The 16452-nt window shown below is 37.9% G+C and overlaps 2 protein-coding genes across 4 annotated transcripts in view; one reads left to right on the top strand and one right to left on the bottom strand.

Annotated features, from left to right (window-relative positions):
- The window catches only part of LOC108897177 (signal transducer and activator of transcription 1-alpha/beta), a 36134-nt gene extending 27328 nt beyond the window's left edge, over nucleotides 1-8806 (top strand). For both annotated transcript variants that reach the window (XM_051072720.1, XM_018696648.2), the window contains exons 17-24: nucleotides 255-390; nucleotides 1467-1507; nucleotides 1622-1698; nucleotides 1906-2045; nucleotides 3156-3323; nucleotides 4204-4264; nucleotides 4401-4461; nucleotides 5565-8806. In XM_051072720.1, coding sequence (XP_050928677.1) covers nucleotides 255-390; nucleotides 1467-1507; nucleotides 1622-1698; nucleotides 1906-2045; nucleotides 3156-3323; nucleotides 4204-4264; nucleotides 4401-4461; nucleotides 5565-5654 — 774 coding nt within the window. In that variant the 3' untranslated portion in view covers nucleotides 5655-8806. The remainder of the gene's footprint in view (nucleotides 1-254; nucleotides 391-1466; nucleotides 1508-1621; nucleotides 1699-1905; nucleotides 2046-3155; nucleotides 3324-4203; nucleotides 4265-4400; nucleotides 4462-5564) is intronic.
- Nucleotides 8807-9005: 199 nt separating this feature from the next.
- Nucleotides 9006-16452, bottom strand: part of glsb (glutaminase b) — a 35307-nt gene continuing 27860 nt past the window's right edge. For both annotated transcript variants that reach the window (XM_018696655.2, XM_018696660.2), the window contains 4 exons: nucleotides 11865-11926; nucleotides 11477-11553; nucleotides 10951-11014; nucleotides 9006-9678 (listed from right to left, as the gene is read on the bottom strand). In XM_018696655.2, the coding sequence (XP_018552171.1) occupies nucleotides 9531-9678; nucleotides 10951-11014; nucleotides 11477-11553; nucleotides 11865-11926 (351 nt within the window). In that variant the 3' untranslated portion in view covers nucleotides 9006-9530. The remainder of the gene's footprint in view (nucleotides 9679-10950; nucleotides 11015-11476; nucleotides 11554-11864; nucleotides 11927-16452) is intronic.

Raw genomic sequence — 16452 nt, 5'->3', positions numbered from 1 at the left:
GTTCATATTTGCAAAACTTAAAACGTATAGGGCCCTATCTTACTCACTGGGCAAACCCATGCCTTGGTCTGAAGTCAATGGCATAGTTTTCACTGTTGTTTTAAGGGCACGTTATCAAGATAGTAATATCCACCTTCATAGGTGGGTGTACAATGCGTGCACACTCTGCTTGTTACACACAGGGACACATCATGGTCACATGCTGTGTCACTGCAGAAGAAAATCGTGTTCAAACTCCATTTTTGTTTCTGTAGAACCTGTCATTGTTTGTCGACCCTCCTCCGCTCACCTGGCAGCAGCTGTCACAGGTTCTGAGCTGGCAGTTTTTGTCTGTTGGCCAACGAGGACTTGATGAAGATCAGCTCTCCATGCTGAGAGACAAAATTGTGGGTGAGTATTTGGCCACTTCCTCTATCAGATTGAACCATGCCACTTTCTATTTTCACCCCTTGTTAGGAATGTTGATCCAACAAGATACTGGTCAGTACTGGAGACGGTGAAAGTTGTAAATCTTTGTCAACTACTTTGTGTGTGAACATTATAAATTAGTTTGACATCCATTAGCTTAGAGAGTTAGATGAGAAGCCTTCGAGTGAATTCTTGGACATCATTGTGAAAATATTTCATTCTTTGAACAGATTAAATAAAGTGAACTTTAGAGCTTCAGAGGTGCTAATAGTTTGGAAAGAGCCAGGTTAGCTGTTTCCCCCTTATTTTGAGTCTAAGCTAGGCTGTAGCTTTATATTTGTATTTTATATCAATCTGTAGTGTTTCCAGCACATTGGGCTTTTCCTTTAGATACTACAGTATTAATGCTGTTGTACGAATAAAAAGAAAACACAGAACTGTGGGAGGCACTTTTTTTTTTTTTTTCAAGATTTAAGTGGTAAATTCACAAGAAAACTCAACAATATATTGGAAAAAATCTGAAATTTACTCTGACAGTGTAAATCGAAATTTGCAAGAAAAAAAGAAAACCACATCGCTTCACTTTGCAAGGCTGGATTAACCTCAACACATTGCAGATGCAGCCACTTGCCATGTATTATACTTGCAGTGGATGACCTAATAAAATAATTATTTGCAATCAGATTTAGCAAAAAGGAAATATGTGGTTTTCTTTTCTTTAAATTTACAATTTTAACTTCAGACTTTTTTGTTCAAATATCACCCAATCCCCTGGATATTCAGATATTTTATATGTGACTCTTGAGTTAAACCCATTGCTTGGACAGATATCATGATACAACATTTTCTTCTCGGAATATCACCCCTTCCTCCAGATCTGTAGTAGGATTCCAAATTAACGAGTCTGTCAGTAACCATATTTTTAAAATATGATATGCAGTTCTTAAGTTAAACCCATTGCTTGGATAGCTTGGATAGACATAAGATAGTGTTCATTTCTCTATTTCAGAGTTCATGTTTTTTTGTGACTTTTTTAATGTAACTGGGTTCCTCCACAGATAATCCTGATGGTATCATTCATTGGAACAAGTTCTCCAAGGTGAATAGTTGGGCAAGGTCATTGCCATATTGTAGTTTACACAATTGGTACAACCTGTAGGATGTGTGTGTTTGTATACTCATTACCTGTTACCATTGCTTTCCTGTGTCACAGAATGAAAGTGTCTGGATTTGGATTGATGGAATCCTGGATTTGATCAAAAGACACCTAGTGGATCTTTGGCAGGATGGGTAAGACAGACTGAAATCATCTTGCAGTGTTTCATTGTGCATAATTGTCTCATCCTCAAATAATTACCACATTAATAATGATGCAGTGACCACGAAATCAGTAACACTGACTTCTGAGTATTATTATTTGGGAACGTACATGGGGATTAAGTCACTATGCCTCTCAGTTGACTAAGCTCTTGTTTTATTGTGCATATGGGTTTTCAGGTACATCATGGGGTTCGTAAGCAGGGAGACAACACGGGACCTGTTGAAGGAAAAACCGACTGGAACCTTTCTGATTCGATTTAGCGAGAGCAGTAAAGAAGGAGCTGTCACTTTCAGCTTTGTTGAACACTCCAATAGTGGTATGTTCCTGTGCATGAATGTGTGTTTGGACAAAATTCAAAACTCTTTCAAATTAGGGTTAAATTATACAGGGTTTTTCAAGGCCAATACTTAGTTTTGGAAAACCCTCTTAAATAGCACTGGGACAAACCATATCACACTGTAAAGCCAGAGTTCTCATTTTCAGTTTTTATGGCAGTTGATGCCATTTACATGTCTACATCATTGTCACTTCACATAAACCCACTTATCATTTGGACTGAGAACGCTTATCACTGTGTCCACACATACGCCTATGAGCACGACTAGAAGTATATTCTTAGAGGAGCTATTTTAAGTATTCTAAGTTTTGGTATTGCTACATACGTTAGCATCACCAGTTTACTTAGCAGTCTACAAGAAATGTTGAGTTCAGCATCTCACTTCATTACTTTACTCGCCCAGAACTGTCTCCAGCTGTTGGTCTAACTGACCATGGTTTGGTATCAACAGAACCCCAAAGTTCCCTCTTCCCTCCATCACTACTGACTACTGACAAATATTTGGATATCTTTTTATCTCCTTTTCCTGATTTATAAAGCTCAACTACCTTTCATCACAGGTCCTTTGACAGTTCTTTTGCTTTCCCCATGGCTCCAGCAAAGTCAGTCCACCTCTAGATGAAATGTCCAGGGGTCTCTCAAGAGCTAAGAAACTCATTGACTGTTTATACAGACACCAATTACAATCAAACCTCAAATTTAAACCTGTGTGTCAGCTTGTGTGTGTGTGTATATTATCAGGCCAAACACTCAAGGGTATGTAAACTTTTGATCAGGACCATTTGGGTGGTTTCAGTTATCACTATACCTTAAAATGGGCAAACACAATGCTGTAATTTAAAAAAAAAATGGCTTCACCTGACCACTATCCCTGAATGAAATAAAAGTTGTTCTGCATTATCACTCATATTTGCCTAAAAATGCCCAGTATTTCACAGTTTCTGTCAGGGTATGTAAACGTATGAGCACAACTGTAATGTATCGATCGATCATGTCTTTCTTCTTCTTGCGGCATGCTGCATTCAGACACTTGTCTTGTGTTTGCTTACTCTCTGTCTTACTCTCACTCTGTATGTGGTTCCCCTATAGAGACTCATATATATCCAGTAGAACCCTTCACCAAGAAGGATCTATTGAGACAGTCTCTGCCAGACATTATTGACCGCTACCGCATGGAGGACTTGACCAGGAATCCTCTGCTCTATCTCTACCCAGACATCCACAGAGACACTGCCTTTGGATGCTACTACAGCACTGGTATTGTCTGTTGCTTGATCATTTTATTCACCAAGTGCAATAACAGACAAACAGGAATTTGTCTCAGTTTTTTTTCTTCTTTTTTTTTTCAAATTTGTTTCTTGCAGAAACATATAGTCTAACATTACTATTGTGCTGATTTGAAACTCCTCACACTCTCCAAGTTGTAATGACTAACAGGACTCCAGACTAACTTTTCCTCCAGTAGCGCTGGTGCTCCTTACTGAAAATTTTAGGAGCACCAGCCAAAAAATTAGGAGCACCATTTAAATCAATATTCATTGCAACATATTCAAATAAATAGACAATAACAACGTATTGTTTTATTTTAAAGGAAAAAGTGTTATTCAAATCTTCATGAATGATTTAAGTTGCCCTTTAGTATGGGAGAAAATAAAGCAATCAACATTTTTGAGAGTGATCACACAGTGTGCAATAAAAAATGATAATCACAAAATATCACTGGTTAAACCAGACTTATAGTGAAGTGATTTGAACAGTGATTTGCTCAGCTGCCTGAAGTCAGGGTGAAGCCTCTAACCAGCTGTAGGGGTGGGTATCATTAGGATTTTATCTCTATCCCTCCAGACCCTTATCAGAAGCAACACAAATGATAAATGGGCCGCCACAAATAAAGCAATGTATACGAAAACACCCTAGAATGGGGTTGGGGGCATATTTGCAAGTCGCACTGTCTCCAAAAATGGTTGCAAAATGTGATTAATTGGTCATAGTCTGGAGCCCTGACTAATGCATATATGTTGCCATTGTAACTGCATAGTTTATCCAATTTACTGTTAGTGTGTGATATTATTAAAAACACACTGTTCATTATTGAACAAGAGTCCTTAAATGACCTTGATCACCTCTGTTCATGCAGAAACATTGGCAGCTAAAAAGGACAGGTGGTACATGACCGTGAGACACTTCCATGTCTCAAGGTAAGTAAGACAATAATAATTAAACAAAAAAACCCATCAGGAGTAAATGCTTTGCATCACAAACATTTCACCACTCTGCATTGTTTCCTGTCCATACAGTAAAAATTTGTCTTAATCTTTTATGTTTTTGCTACAGCTATCCTACACCACCTCCATCTCCACCTCTGATACACATGGACATGGACCCAGATGTAAATGTGAGTTTGACATTTTGTATCTAAATTCATTGCAGTCCTTTAAAGCTGCACTCATTTATATTTCTGGCCACTTGGAGGCTGTGGAACAATCTGCTAACTTAGTATGCACATATGATCAGCCTGTAGACTTACTGCCTAATTAACACCTCCAGTGACATTCATCTGGAGTCAAGCTTCAAGCCACCCGACATATTTAAAGTCAAATATTAACTGTTTTTTAGCTGCCAAATGCTGCACTATGTTTATGAGCCTCTTGCTAACTTAAAGTCTGTGCTGTTTGGTGGCAGTAGTGTACAGTGGGTTGTTGTTGGAAATGAGGTGGGATGGGACCAAACAAAAAAATTTAAGTTGTGAGCCATAATAACAGGGATGTATTCCAAAATCATGGCTGGATATTAATTAGCTACACAAGTACTGCAAGCCACAACATTAAAACCACTGACATGTGAAGTGAATAACACTTTTTGTTACAATATAATGTTCTGTTAGGAAACCTTGGGTCCTTCATTCATCTGGATGTTACTTTGACTAAACGTTGCTGCAGACCAAGCACACTCTCCCATGGCAACAACACTCCCCAATGGCAGGGGCCTCCCCCAGTAGGACAGAGCTCCCACCACACTACAAAAACTGCTCAGAAATGTCTTTAGGAATACAACAGAGAGTTCCAGGTGTTGACCTGGCCTCTAAACTCCCCAGATCCCAATCTGATCCAACATCTATGGGATGATCCAGAACAAGTCAGATCCATGGAGGCCCCACCTCCATGGACAACCCACAGGACCCAAATGGTCCTCTGCAAATGACCTGGTGCCAGACACCCCCCAGTCACCCCCCAGATATCTCATGTCCATCCCCAATGGGTCAGAGCTGTTTTGGTGGCACAAGTGGGATCTACACAATATTAGGCAGGTCCCACAGATGCTGGATCAGATTGGGATGTGAGGAATTTGGAAGCCCAGTCAACAACTTGGGCTCTTTGTCGTGTGAGGTGCTGGAAAAGCAAGTCTGATCTATGGACGCGCCACCTCAAAACTTAGAGGACTTACAGGATCTTATGTTATTTTAACAAAATTTTAACAAAATCTTTTCTTTACTTGTAGGCAGTGATTCAGGAGCTCTTCCATGATTTTGGTGATTTATTTACATGTTGGACACCTGGTCGAGACACACCACAAACTCAACATTCTTGATCATATTTTCTCCATCTGGAAATGAGCCAAGTTATTGTGTTAGAATCAGAAAGTTGAATGGAAAAGAATCCACTACGTGTATTGTCATTTTATGCTGATTTTGTTCTTTGTTCATTTTTTGGTGCAGGTATTTGTACAATACAATACAATACAATACATTAAAAATATGAAAACAGAACAAGGTCAAATAAGTCTAAAAAGTAAATATGTTAATATGTGTGTATGTGTGGTATGAGTATTATACAGAATATTAACATACAAAAATAAATGTGGATTTACAGGGGACTTAAGATTCTGCTACATGTATTAAATGTATACATTACATAGGATAAGATACAAGATACATTCAATGTTAAGATAGTTGGGCAGTGTAACTTTTTTTAAAGTTGAATATTTGTACAAGCTTTCTTTAGGTATGTTGTAGAGGAAAATCCTGCTGCTGTGGATAAAAATGACAATGCTGTACTGGTGATGTGTTTTTTTTTTTTTTTTTTTTTTTTTTTACTTTTGTTTATTAAAATAAACATATTAGAAAGCATTTCACTGCCAACAGCGATAACATCTGGCATTATATGTTGCTGAACCTGTAGTTATTATTTTATTTATACAGGGAAAAGAATAAGTACTGGAAAGTGCCAAAAAGTATTTTTAGAAATCCACATACTATCAGAGAAAACATTTAATCAGAAAGTCAAAGAACTGCAGAGCACATTGCAACTACTGAAATATGTATTAATATGTAATAAATAAAATATATCATATAGTTCCAGGCCATATTTTCACTTAAATTCCATAAGCAACAAGTGTCATTAATGTTTTACCTGTTAAGTCAAATGTACTGACTACATGTGCATCATAAAATTCAGCTGAATCATTTATATTTTTTGTAAAAAATGAAACACTTTGTATTTTTGCCAGTGTAGGTTCACCTTCAGATTTCACAACACTCGATGAGTCAATTGCAATTTGACACCACACCAGGGGGTCTTCAGACATTATGTGAAGGCTGAATGAGTGTATACACTGGAGTCGAACAGGCCTGTATTTTCATTTATAATAATATGACACTGAATCTATACCTTCCCATCTAAAATTCCTTAATATAAATGTGAATGTGCTGTACCTTTAAATAAATGAAAAACCTCAAAAAACTTCACCTTCTGAATTTTCTTATTTTCTCAGTCATAACACATGTTGGACAGGATGTATCCTATTAACTTTGGTGATCCAAAGTTACCATAAGGCTATATGACCAAATATGTGAAAAATGTTCCCAGCAACCTCAGCTGTATTGTTTATTTAGAGTTCATTTGTAAGTTATAGCATATTGATGCACTACTCAAAAATGGTGAACATGGTTAATGCATGGTCATTGTGAGCATGTTAGCATGTTGACATTATGCATCGCCTCACAGAGCCCCTTGTGTGGCTGTAGAATGTTAGTCTTGTTGACCAGTACAACAACAACATATTTTCCTGGCATTGAGAAGGGTGTGTCAACAATGCAGGGACTGATTTGTTTGGGGTGTGTGTATTGCCAGAAATGACAACAGGCACTCTTTGGTTAATAACTGTGGGTGGCATTGCGAATGTTACACATGATACCAACCACCTGGATTACAAAAATATGACGAAGGAAAACACTGGCCAGAAGAAATTCAAATTGCAAGGAAATGATTCATCCAGTTTGTATCTTTGGTCCTTCGTAATTGTTGTAGATAAGTGATACATCAGATACCAGTCATGCATTTTAGGTAATATATTGTGAGAAATCGAAAAGTAAAAAGACCCAGTTAAAGATGAAAAAAGTAGCACTGAGTGTTTAAATTTTTTAATCAACTCATTGCAGTTAACATATATAACTTTAAAAATACACGCATGTATATTTTTTAATTGAACTTCCATCATTTAAAGTGTTTTCAGTTGTACTCAGCTGCACACCAATCGGCCACAAGCCTAATATGATGTAGGTCGTCTTGTGTCGCCAGAACAGCATCAGATTCTGTATGTTCTGTAAATTGCAAGGTGGAGCCTCCATGAATCAGACCTGTTTTTCCAGCACACTCCTACAGATGCTTGATCAGATTGAGATCTGTGGAATCTGAAGGCCAAGTCAAGACATTGAAGTCACATTCCTTAGATTATTCCTTAACTATTTTTATAGTGTTGCAGGGAGCATTATACTGCTGACAGGCCACTACCATCAGGGAATACTATCACCATGAAGGGGTGTACTTAGTGTAAAGCAGTGTTTAGGCATGTTGTATATGTGAAAGTGACATCCGTGTGAATGCCACAGGGTTCCCAGCAGCACATTGCTACACTTGCCCATTTTTCCTGCTTCCAACACACCAACATCAAGAACTCCCTTATATATCCCACCCTTTGACAAGTGCCATTGTAACAAGATAATCAGTGTTATTCACTTCACCTGTTGTGGCTGATACACATAATATACAGATGGGTGACAAATTAACAACAGAATGACAATGCACACCCTCACCCACTCCTCCTCCCGCTCTCTAGAGGGCACAAAGGTGGCATATATATATATATATATATATATATATATGTACTTTTTTTTTTTTTTTACAGGAAATACACTTGGAATGTTACAGCATAACTTGAAGCCTGCGAACGTATTTTATTATTATTTTTTGGTATATTCTTACAGTACATTCACAGACTTTGATTTGAATGAGATCTGAATGAAACCATTTAAAAATTTAAATCTAAAGCACTGGGGACATCAGTTGGGTAAGAATTACTGAAAGAGGACCATTCAATATTTTGACTTTCTTGGTGCTGGTAAACTTTTTTTCTGTGCAGGAATGAGCAGCCTGTAATAAAACCACGTTGCAAAAATATATATTCTGCTTATGGAGTCACAGAGTTATTTTCCGAAGGAAAAAGGCGAATTTGAGGAAGAATTCGATCGCTGACATGAGGTGAAGGATGACTCCCCTGCTTATGAACATTATCAACATTATATTATCAGCATTCTTTGTCAAGTTTAAAAACCCATGGAACATACACAGAAAAATGTAACTATGCCAACAAAAATAAAGAAACCAATGTGCGTTTATCATGAATGCAACAAATAACATTCTCTTACGCCTTAACTTCATTTTACACATTAAAAAGTCTCTCTGTGAAATAAATACACACTGCTTCTATTGCAAATGTTGCCACTGTGAAATACATTCAGAAGACAGTCTTCCAGTGACTTCAAAATAGATGTGAAGCTTCTGCTTCACAAAAAAACCTGCTGATGACCTCGCAACAGTCAGGAGTACAATCTGAGAGGAGATGAGGAGTATGAGGAGATGAAACAGGCACAAAACTGCAGCATTAGCATGATGCCTGGTGGTTTTTACATGTTTACACAATCAGAGATACATCATACAAATTTATACCATAATTTCAAAACACCTCACTATCTCACAAAACTAATACAGTCAGAGTATCACCAAAATATTACCAGGTAGAGAAGAGTACTTTACTGTAACTAAACTAATATACTATCCCATGATAGCACAACTGTGTTTTACAGTACTGACAAATTACATGAGAATATATTGTAAACATTGCATTACAGATATTAGATATTGTATAATTTGTTTAAATAGTATCGAGAAGGTGCTCACACAGATACAACACACATTACATCGGCGAAGGTGAGGAAGTGAAATGAAGTAGAGCAGTGATATACAGCCTAGAGAGCAAAGCACACCAGACGAGACGCAGCAACAGAAAAACAAATAACTAATGCACCATACGTTTCAAATGTCTGAGCACTGATATACAAAGTTATTCCAGAAAATCAAAATGAGCCAGCTGCTGAAACCGAGAAATTGCAGATGTGTTGCAGCAGGTCTACAGCAAGCTGTCCAGGCTCTTCTCAGCGCTCTCCTTGTCGTCACCCCCGGCAGGGGGGCTGTATTTGTCGTGGTAGTGCCGCAGGATGGTGACCACGTCGTGGTGGCCGAACTGCACCGCTTCTTCCATCGGTGTGTTCCCCCATCTGTACAGAGAAAACATTATTATACATTTAAAAAGAAAGAGAAAACTTCAAATATATCATATGTATCACAAAAATATCACAGGCTACATGACAGCATATGCATATCTTTGAGTGACCTCAATATTTGAAGCATTCTCACAAAACCATGAACCAAAAGCACAACTGGGGGCTATTAACTCCTAATGATCAATGTAGTTAAGATGTGTCTTCAAATTGGAGAAACTGCTTCTTGCTGTTTTTCATAGGGCAAACAAACCTTTACATAGAGCAGTTAACACTAACTTGAGTTACAGTACACTGCTAAACCTGTGTATCTTTTGTCCTGATGTACTCATCTTTTTAGATGAGCCTTTTAAGAACTACATGACAGGTAAACAGAATTACCTTTAATTATATAAAAGTAGATATAAGACATACAGGACTTCCTTTTTTGTAAAAAAGTAAATTCAGTGATTGGGAGTCACGTAATGTATGTGGCCTTCTGCTTATATTGTGGCCTTGTTATTATTCTTCAACTGAAATATAATGGATAGGTATGATACACTTAAACTCTAAGCATGAGGAACTAACAACTTAAAAATTGCTTACACAAACTATTAAAACCAGCGGGTTTGCATGTTTCAGCCCATTTACTAAAATATTACTGCTGACCATTTGTCAAGCATAAGTTTAATTTTTAAAATTTCATTTAAATTTAGTTTATTTGTTTGTTTTTACATATTTTAGAATTGCAGAAATCAAGATGCAGATCTGACCGTATCATAATTATAATTTAAGCCACATTTTTTTAAAGTCACATGAAATAGGAAACCAAATCAAGAACTACAAACTGAATGGGAGTGAACTTCCCTCTAGTTTACACTTGCACATACTGATGATACTAATGAATCAGTCTTACCCTGTTTTGTTTACAAGTTTTGAAATGGTTGATCCTGTGTGTCTGTATGTAACTGTCCTCTGGTGATGAAACTAATAGAGCCTTAAAATGACATATTACATTTTATATTACATACAGATCTCATGCAAGTTTGTGTAAGTTGATTTTAACATTGGAACTACCTCAAGTGGTGGCATGGAATGTACAGAGGGATATAAACCTTGAACATTATTCTCAGGAATGCTGGACCCACATTGAATAAAAAGAAGGAAGACAATACAACAAAACACCTCTGTCAAAGGTAGATGTGCATTCTGCTGTTCATCATTCGTGAATTTCCTCTGAGATGCAGATTGTAAGAAAGACCACACTTAGGACAGAGATTTCAGGCTCACCTGTCTCTGGGTACTGGGTTCACCTTGCAAGCCTCCAGCAGGAAGCGGACCACCTCTGTGTGCCCTGAAAGCAGAGCGGACGTTGGAAACATATATCAGCAGGCAGGCATGGCACCGACACACAAGACACATGTCAGCAGTTCATTATTTCAGTACATTTCATTTCCTATTTCCAAAATTCTCATTCCAAAACTGGGCAAAAATCTGTTGCTACAAAGGCCTTCCCTAAACTGTCACCACAAGGCACCAAGAGCATCATTACTGTGCTGCCACAATATGATTTCCCTTATTCTAAACTATGTGATGTAGTCATAAAAAATTGCACTAAATCAAAACTAGTTAAAAAGCAACGTGGTGAAAGATGTCCAGCCTTAACCTCAGTGTACATACACAATGTAACTGTCATGATGGACTGGTTTGTGTGATAGGTTAGACTGGTGTATGAGGCACAATCAATAACACAAAGTGTGTGGGACAACAGTAATATCATTTAAGATTGACAGGTTGACTTCAGGCTGCATGTTACCCTCAGCTGCTGCCACATGGAGGGCCGTTCTGGAGTCATAGTCCCTCTGCTCCATGTCCATGGATGACAGAGCAAATCTACACACACATACACACATAAACACACAGTGTGCTGAACTATCTAAGTACCATGACATTTTTAATATAAAAAATACACCTGTTTTATCAGCCAATATCACAGATTAAGGTTGAAACAGAGTAGTGGTCTAGTCCCCCAAACAGAAACACTGCACTTGTCCCTCAAATTAAATTAACTTTTTTCAAAGGAAAATGTTATTAAAAAATAATTATACGGTGTACGTGTTAAAAAAATAAAAAATAAAGTGAGATAACCCTGTGTTCATCTCTGGCCAACATTTAAAACAGAGGTGACTGTGTGAGCTGTTCACCTCCTCAGGGCAGAGACGTCTCCTGTGTAGGCAGCAAACAGCAGGTTGATGACCGACTTGACCTGTGGACAAAGATGGAGACAAAGAGAGAACATTTGCAGAGGGACCATAGATTCACTCCACTTTCACCTCTCCATTGACTCCAGCAGTTAAAATATAGCCAAAACAAGTATTGGTTAATTTTTACCATGTATTATGTTCCATTTAAATAATATTACACAATTCATTTCTAAGCGACACTGAGGGGAATTTCAGTATCATTCTTTCTCATATAATTATCTTAGGTTGGATATTACCACCTTTAATAACCAAAATATTTTCTTTGAGGACAATGTATTTAAGTCGTGAAAGAGAATTCATCACAGCTAACTACCATCACAAACACAGTTACATCTACACAGTGACTGAATATTATGAACACAGATATCCCTGCATCAATCAAGACTTACCATCAAACAGGAACAAATAATTTCCTATGAGCAAAACTTGAAGACTTGAATTATTACAAAGGAACATTTGAAATGTTAAATAAAGAGAATAGATACTCACACTTAAAATACCAACAGATATGTAATATATAACAGATCATATCTGGATGACAATATTACACTTTTATCTGTGTAATAGAGTTACATTTAACCATTATCTGCATTGTCAGTTAATGTCCTGATAAACTGGTTAATGGACTGGTCTATAAAATGCCAGAAAATAGTATCAAATGTCCTTTATGATTTCCCAAAGCCTACGTAGACTTTTTTAGTTTGCTTGAAGGGTCTGAGCAACAGTCCAAAACCGGACAGATTCACTAATAAAGATATTCATATTTAACCAGTAATTTTTTTTTTTTTAAGAACATTTCCCCCAAAAAATTACTTAAATGATTCACCCATTTGACAAAACTGTTGCTGGATTTTCTGCTCATTCTAATGTATCATTTGATAATCATTTTGAAGGATGAGAGGAACTAACCAGGCTTTGTTTTGTGTGCACAGCTGGAGCTGGATTATGGCAAAATGCACTTTGTATATGCTTCCCTTGGGCAACATAATGAGGAATCACTCCATAAATTTCCATTGTTATGCAGATGATACACAGCTTTATCTGTCAACGAAGCCTAACGAAACCAATCAGCTAACCAAACCAGCTTGCTAGGACATTAAAACTTGGATGACAAGCAATTTTTTTTTACTGTTGAACTCAGATAAAACTGAAGTCATTGTTATTGGTCCTGAACACATCAGAAATACATTTTCTAATGATGTTTAATTATTTCCATTAGACGGCATTGCCCTGGCTTCCAGCTCCACTGTCAAGAATCTGTGAGTTATCTTTGACCAAGATATGTCCTTTAACTCACACATACAACAATCTTCTGGGACTGCCTTCTTTCACCTGCATAGACATTTTCTGTCCCAAAAGGATGCAGAAAAACTAGTCTGTGCATTTGTTACTTCAAGTCTGGACTGCTGTTATTCATTATTATCAGGCTGCCCCAACAAGTCTCTAAAGCAGTTGATCCAAAATGCTGCAGCACGATTATTGACAGGAAATAGGAAAAGAGACCATATTTCTCCTGAATGCTGGTTTACTGGTGGTTCCCAGAGTTTCTAAGAGTAGAATGGGAGGCAGAGCCTTCCGCTATCAGGCTCTTCTACTGTGGAACCTTCTCCCAACTTCAGTCCGAGAGGCAGACACCCTCTGTACCTTAAAGAGTAGGCTTAAAACTTTCCTTTTTGATAAAGCTTATAGTTAGGGTTGGCTCAGGCTTGAACCATCCCTTAGTTATGCTGCTATAGGTCTAGACTAGCCGGGAGATCTCCCATGATGGCACTGAGCTTCTTTCTCTCTCCCTCTCTCTCCACTCAATATGGATTCATATCCCATAAATACATGTTACTAACTCAATATCTTCCCTTTCCTGTAGTATTGTGCTCCTCCATCTTTCTCTTCTCTTCTGTCTCTTTCTGCAGGTATTTCTGCCTCTGGAGCTGTAGAGTCTGATCTGTGATGACAAGTCTCCTGTTGCTCCTACAACTCCACTCAACACCCGCTGCTATAATTAGAAATGACTTGTACTGCTATTAGTTAGTATTGCTACGTTAGCAGTTAATACTTGTCATACAGTTATCACTGCTATCATTACTATTACTGTATTATTGGTATCACCTTACATTTTTTACATGGAACCCGTGTTATGCTATGTTCTTCTCTCGCTATTCTCTGCCCCCCCCCCAACCCAACCGGTCGAGGCAGATGGCCGCCCACCCTGAGTTCGGTTCTGCTCGAGGTTTCTGCCTCTTAAAAGGAAGTTTTTCCTTGCCACTGTCGCCTAGTGCTTGCTCATGGTGGGAACTGTTGGGTCTCTCTCTGTAAATACCTATTTTAAAGAGTACGGCCTAGACCTGCTCTACATGAAAAGTGCCTTGAGATGACTTTTGTTGTGATTCGGCGCTATATAAATAAGACTAAATTGAAAATTGAATTGAATGGGGTATGTCCAAGTTAAGTTCTGCGCAGTAGAGATTAACTCTTCACATGAACATAATGGCATATATGTACAAATATGTACATACTTCAACACTGCAAGAAGAAGCATGGCAAATTACGATGCAGACAGCCAATATTTCAGCCCATGCAGCACAAGCAACACCATTTAAAATATTAAAAATACACCAATCACAACGTTAGTGCCAAGCTGAAACCAAACGCCACAGCAAACATGTACACTATCTCTGGTGCAAACAAGATGTAAAAGACACTGTAAGGCTTAAAGAGTAAACTAACACCCTCTGAAAACCATTTCTTTGCTGACCTCTAGTGGTTTAACTTCTCAGCTTGCTTCAGCAATGTACAGGTCTATGCCATAACCTTGTGACATCACCATTTGCTGTGAGTTACAGGTTCAACAGACCATATTTATAACCACATCCAGAGGTGAAACAGGCTTGAAAGTTTCGACCAGAAATGACAGGGTAGTGTTACGTTACTCTTTAAGAAATGGCAGAAACGTATACAGCAAGGACTAAAGAACAAAATTATTAAAGAGCATAATTTCACCAGAATAAGAGCCTCACTCCGGTAAGACTCTCTAGAGGCCTTTTCTGCTTTAGAAATAACATCAGTCTATTACAGTTTATACTGTCTTTTGTGTTGAAGTTACAGGTCATGGTTTTAGCCATGGTTTTAGCCCTCAGTAACTTTACTGCCAACTAATCAGTAACAGCCAGTATTTGTATCTAAACTGATGGGGGTCAGTGTGTGCAGTAAACAGTTTATAAATACTACAGAAACCGGTTTCTTCTTTTATTGACTTTCCAGTATATTGCCAGTGTGAACCTGAGTCCACTGTTGCTCTATTTTCCATGGAAATGTGTAAATAAAGTCATCTTATCATAATGTCTTAATTAAACAGGCTCAATGACATGTGGTGAATCCTCTCAGGGTCTGTGGCTCATTTATTTGGGTTCATCTTTTTATCTACAGGGGATAGTAAAGCGCTTCTTCTCAGTTCAGGGAATCAACATGTGAGACAACGTGAGCTGAAACAAGACAGTGAACAGACATCTAGGGAGAGACAAAAATGAGATATTTTATGTTAATTTTTTTCCCTTTCTTCATGAAAAAGCTATCTAGGGACAAGTACTGCAATTAATTTATGCTATATGTGCCATAATACATGTGTGCACACATATAGCAGGGATCTGTCCATATAAATAGAATCACAGAACACATGTTACATAAACAACCTGGGACATCAGATTGCAAAATGCTGTAATACTGGAATAATGTGACGCTGATGGATGACCATGTTAAACAACATGAAATGTCACTTTGTCACTTTTGCTGGTGACAGTTTGCCCTCAGGAAGTTTAGTGCATAAACAGCCTCATGTCACCATCCTTCATACTTTTACTTTTTACTATGACTTGAGGAGGGAAATCTATATTGCTGCTATGTGATCATCAGGTGCTTTTTGAGTTGTGAATTGAGCTTGTTTCTTCTGTAATATTAATCACACGCAAAAAAGAAGCTGCTGCTAAAGCTTAATGACTGCAGTATGGTGGGGCAAAAAAATGGCCCTCTAGTTCAAAGGCCCTGTAAAACTTAAAAGGACCAGTGTGTAGAATTTAGTGGTCTCTAGTGGTGAGAATGTAGATTGCAAGAGAGTGAGAGAGAGACTCTAAAATTCTTAGTGGGTGTAGTTTAAGTATTGCTGGCTGCAGACGGAGCCTTTTGTGACAGTCAGTAGGTTGTTTGGTTACCGTCAGTCAAATCTGATCAAACCACACCCGCACTCAATAAGTAATCAGGCAGATGAGCTCAGTCTGTGAGTATTAAAGGAACAGTTCAACTATCAAGGAAATATTCACTCTGGTGAGGACTTAGATGAGAAGATTGATACCACTCTCACATCTGTATGTTAAATATGGACCCACAGCCAGCAGCTGGTTAGCTTAGCTTAGCACAGAGGACTGGAATCAGGAGGAAACAGCTAGCCAGGTTCTGTCAATTAGTAATAAAACTCAACTACCAAGCCCTGATTAGCATGTTGTTAAATTAATCTGAATAAAAACAGATATGTAAAAAT

This window comes from Lates calcarifer, linkage group LG1, assembly GCF_001640805.2.
Source record: "Lates calcarifer isolate ASB-BC8 linkage group LG1, TLL_Latcal_v3, whole genome shotgun sequence".
Classification (NCBI taxonomy): Eukaryota; Metazoa; Chordata; class Actinopteri; family Centropomidae; genus Lates; species Lates calcarifer.
Note: the sequence above shows the minus strand (reverse complement) of the source record. Positions and strands in the feature narration are given on the sequence as shown.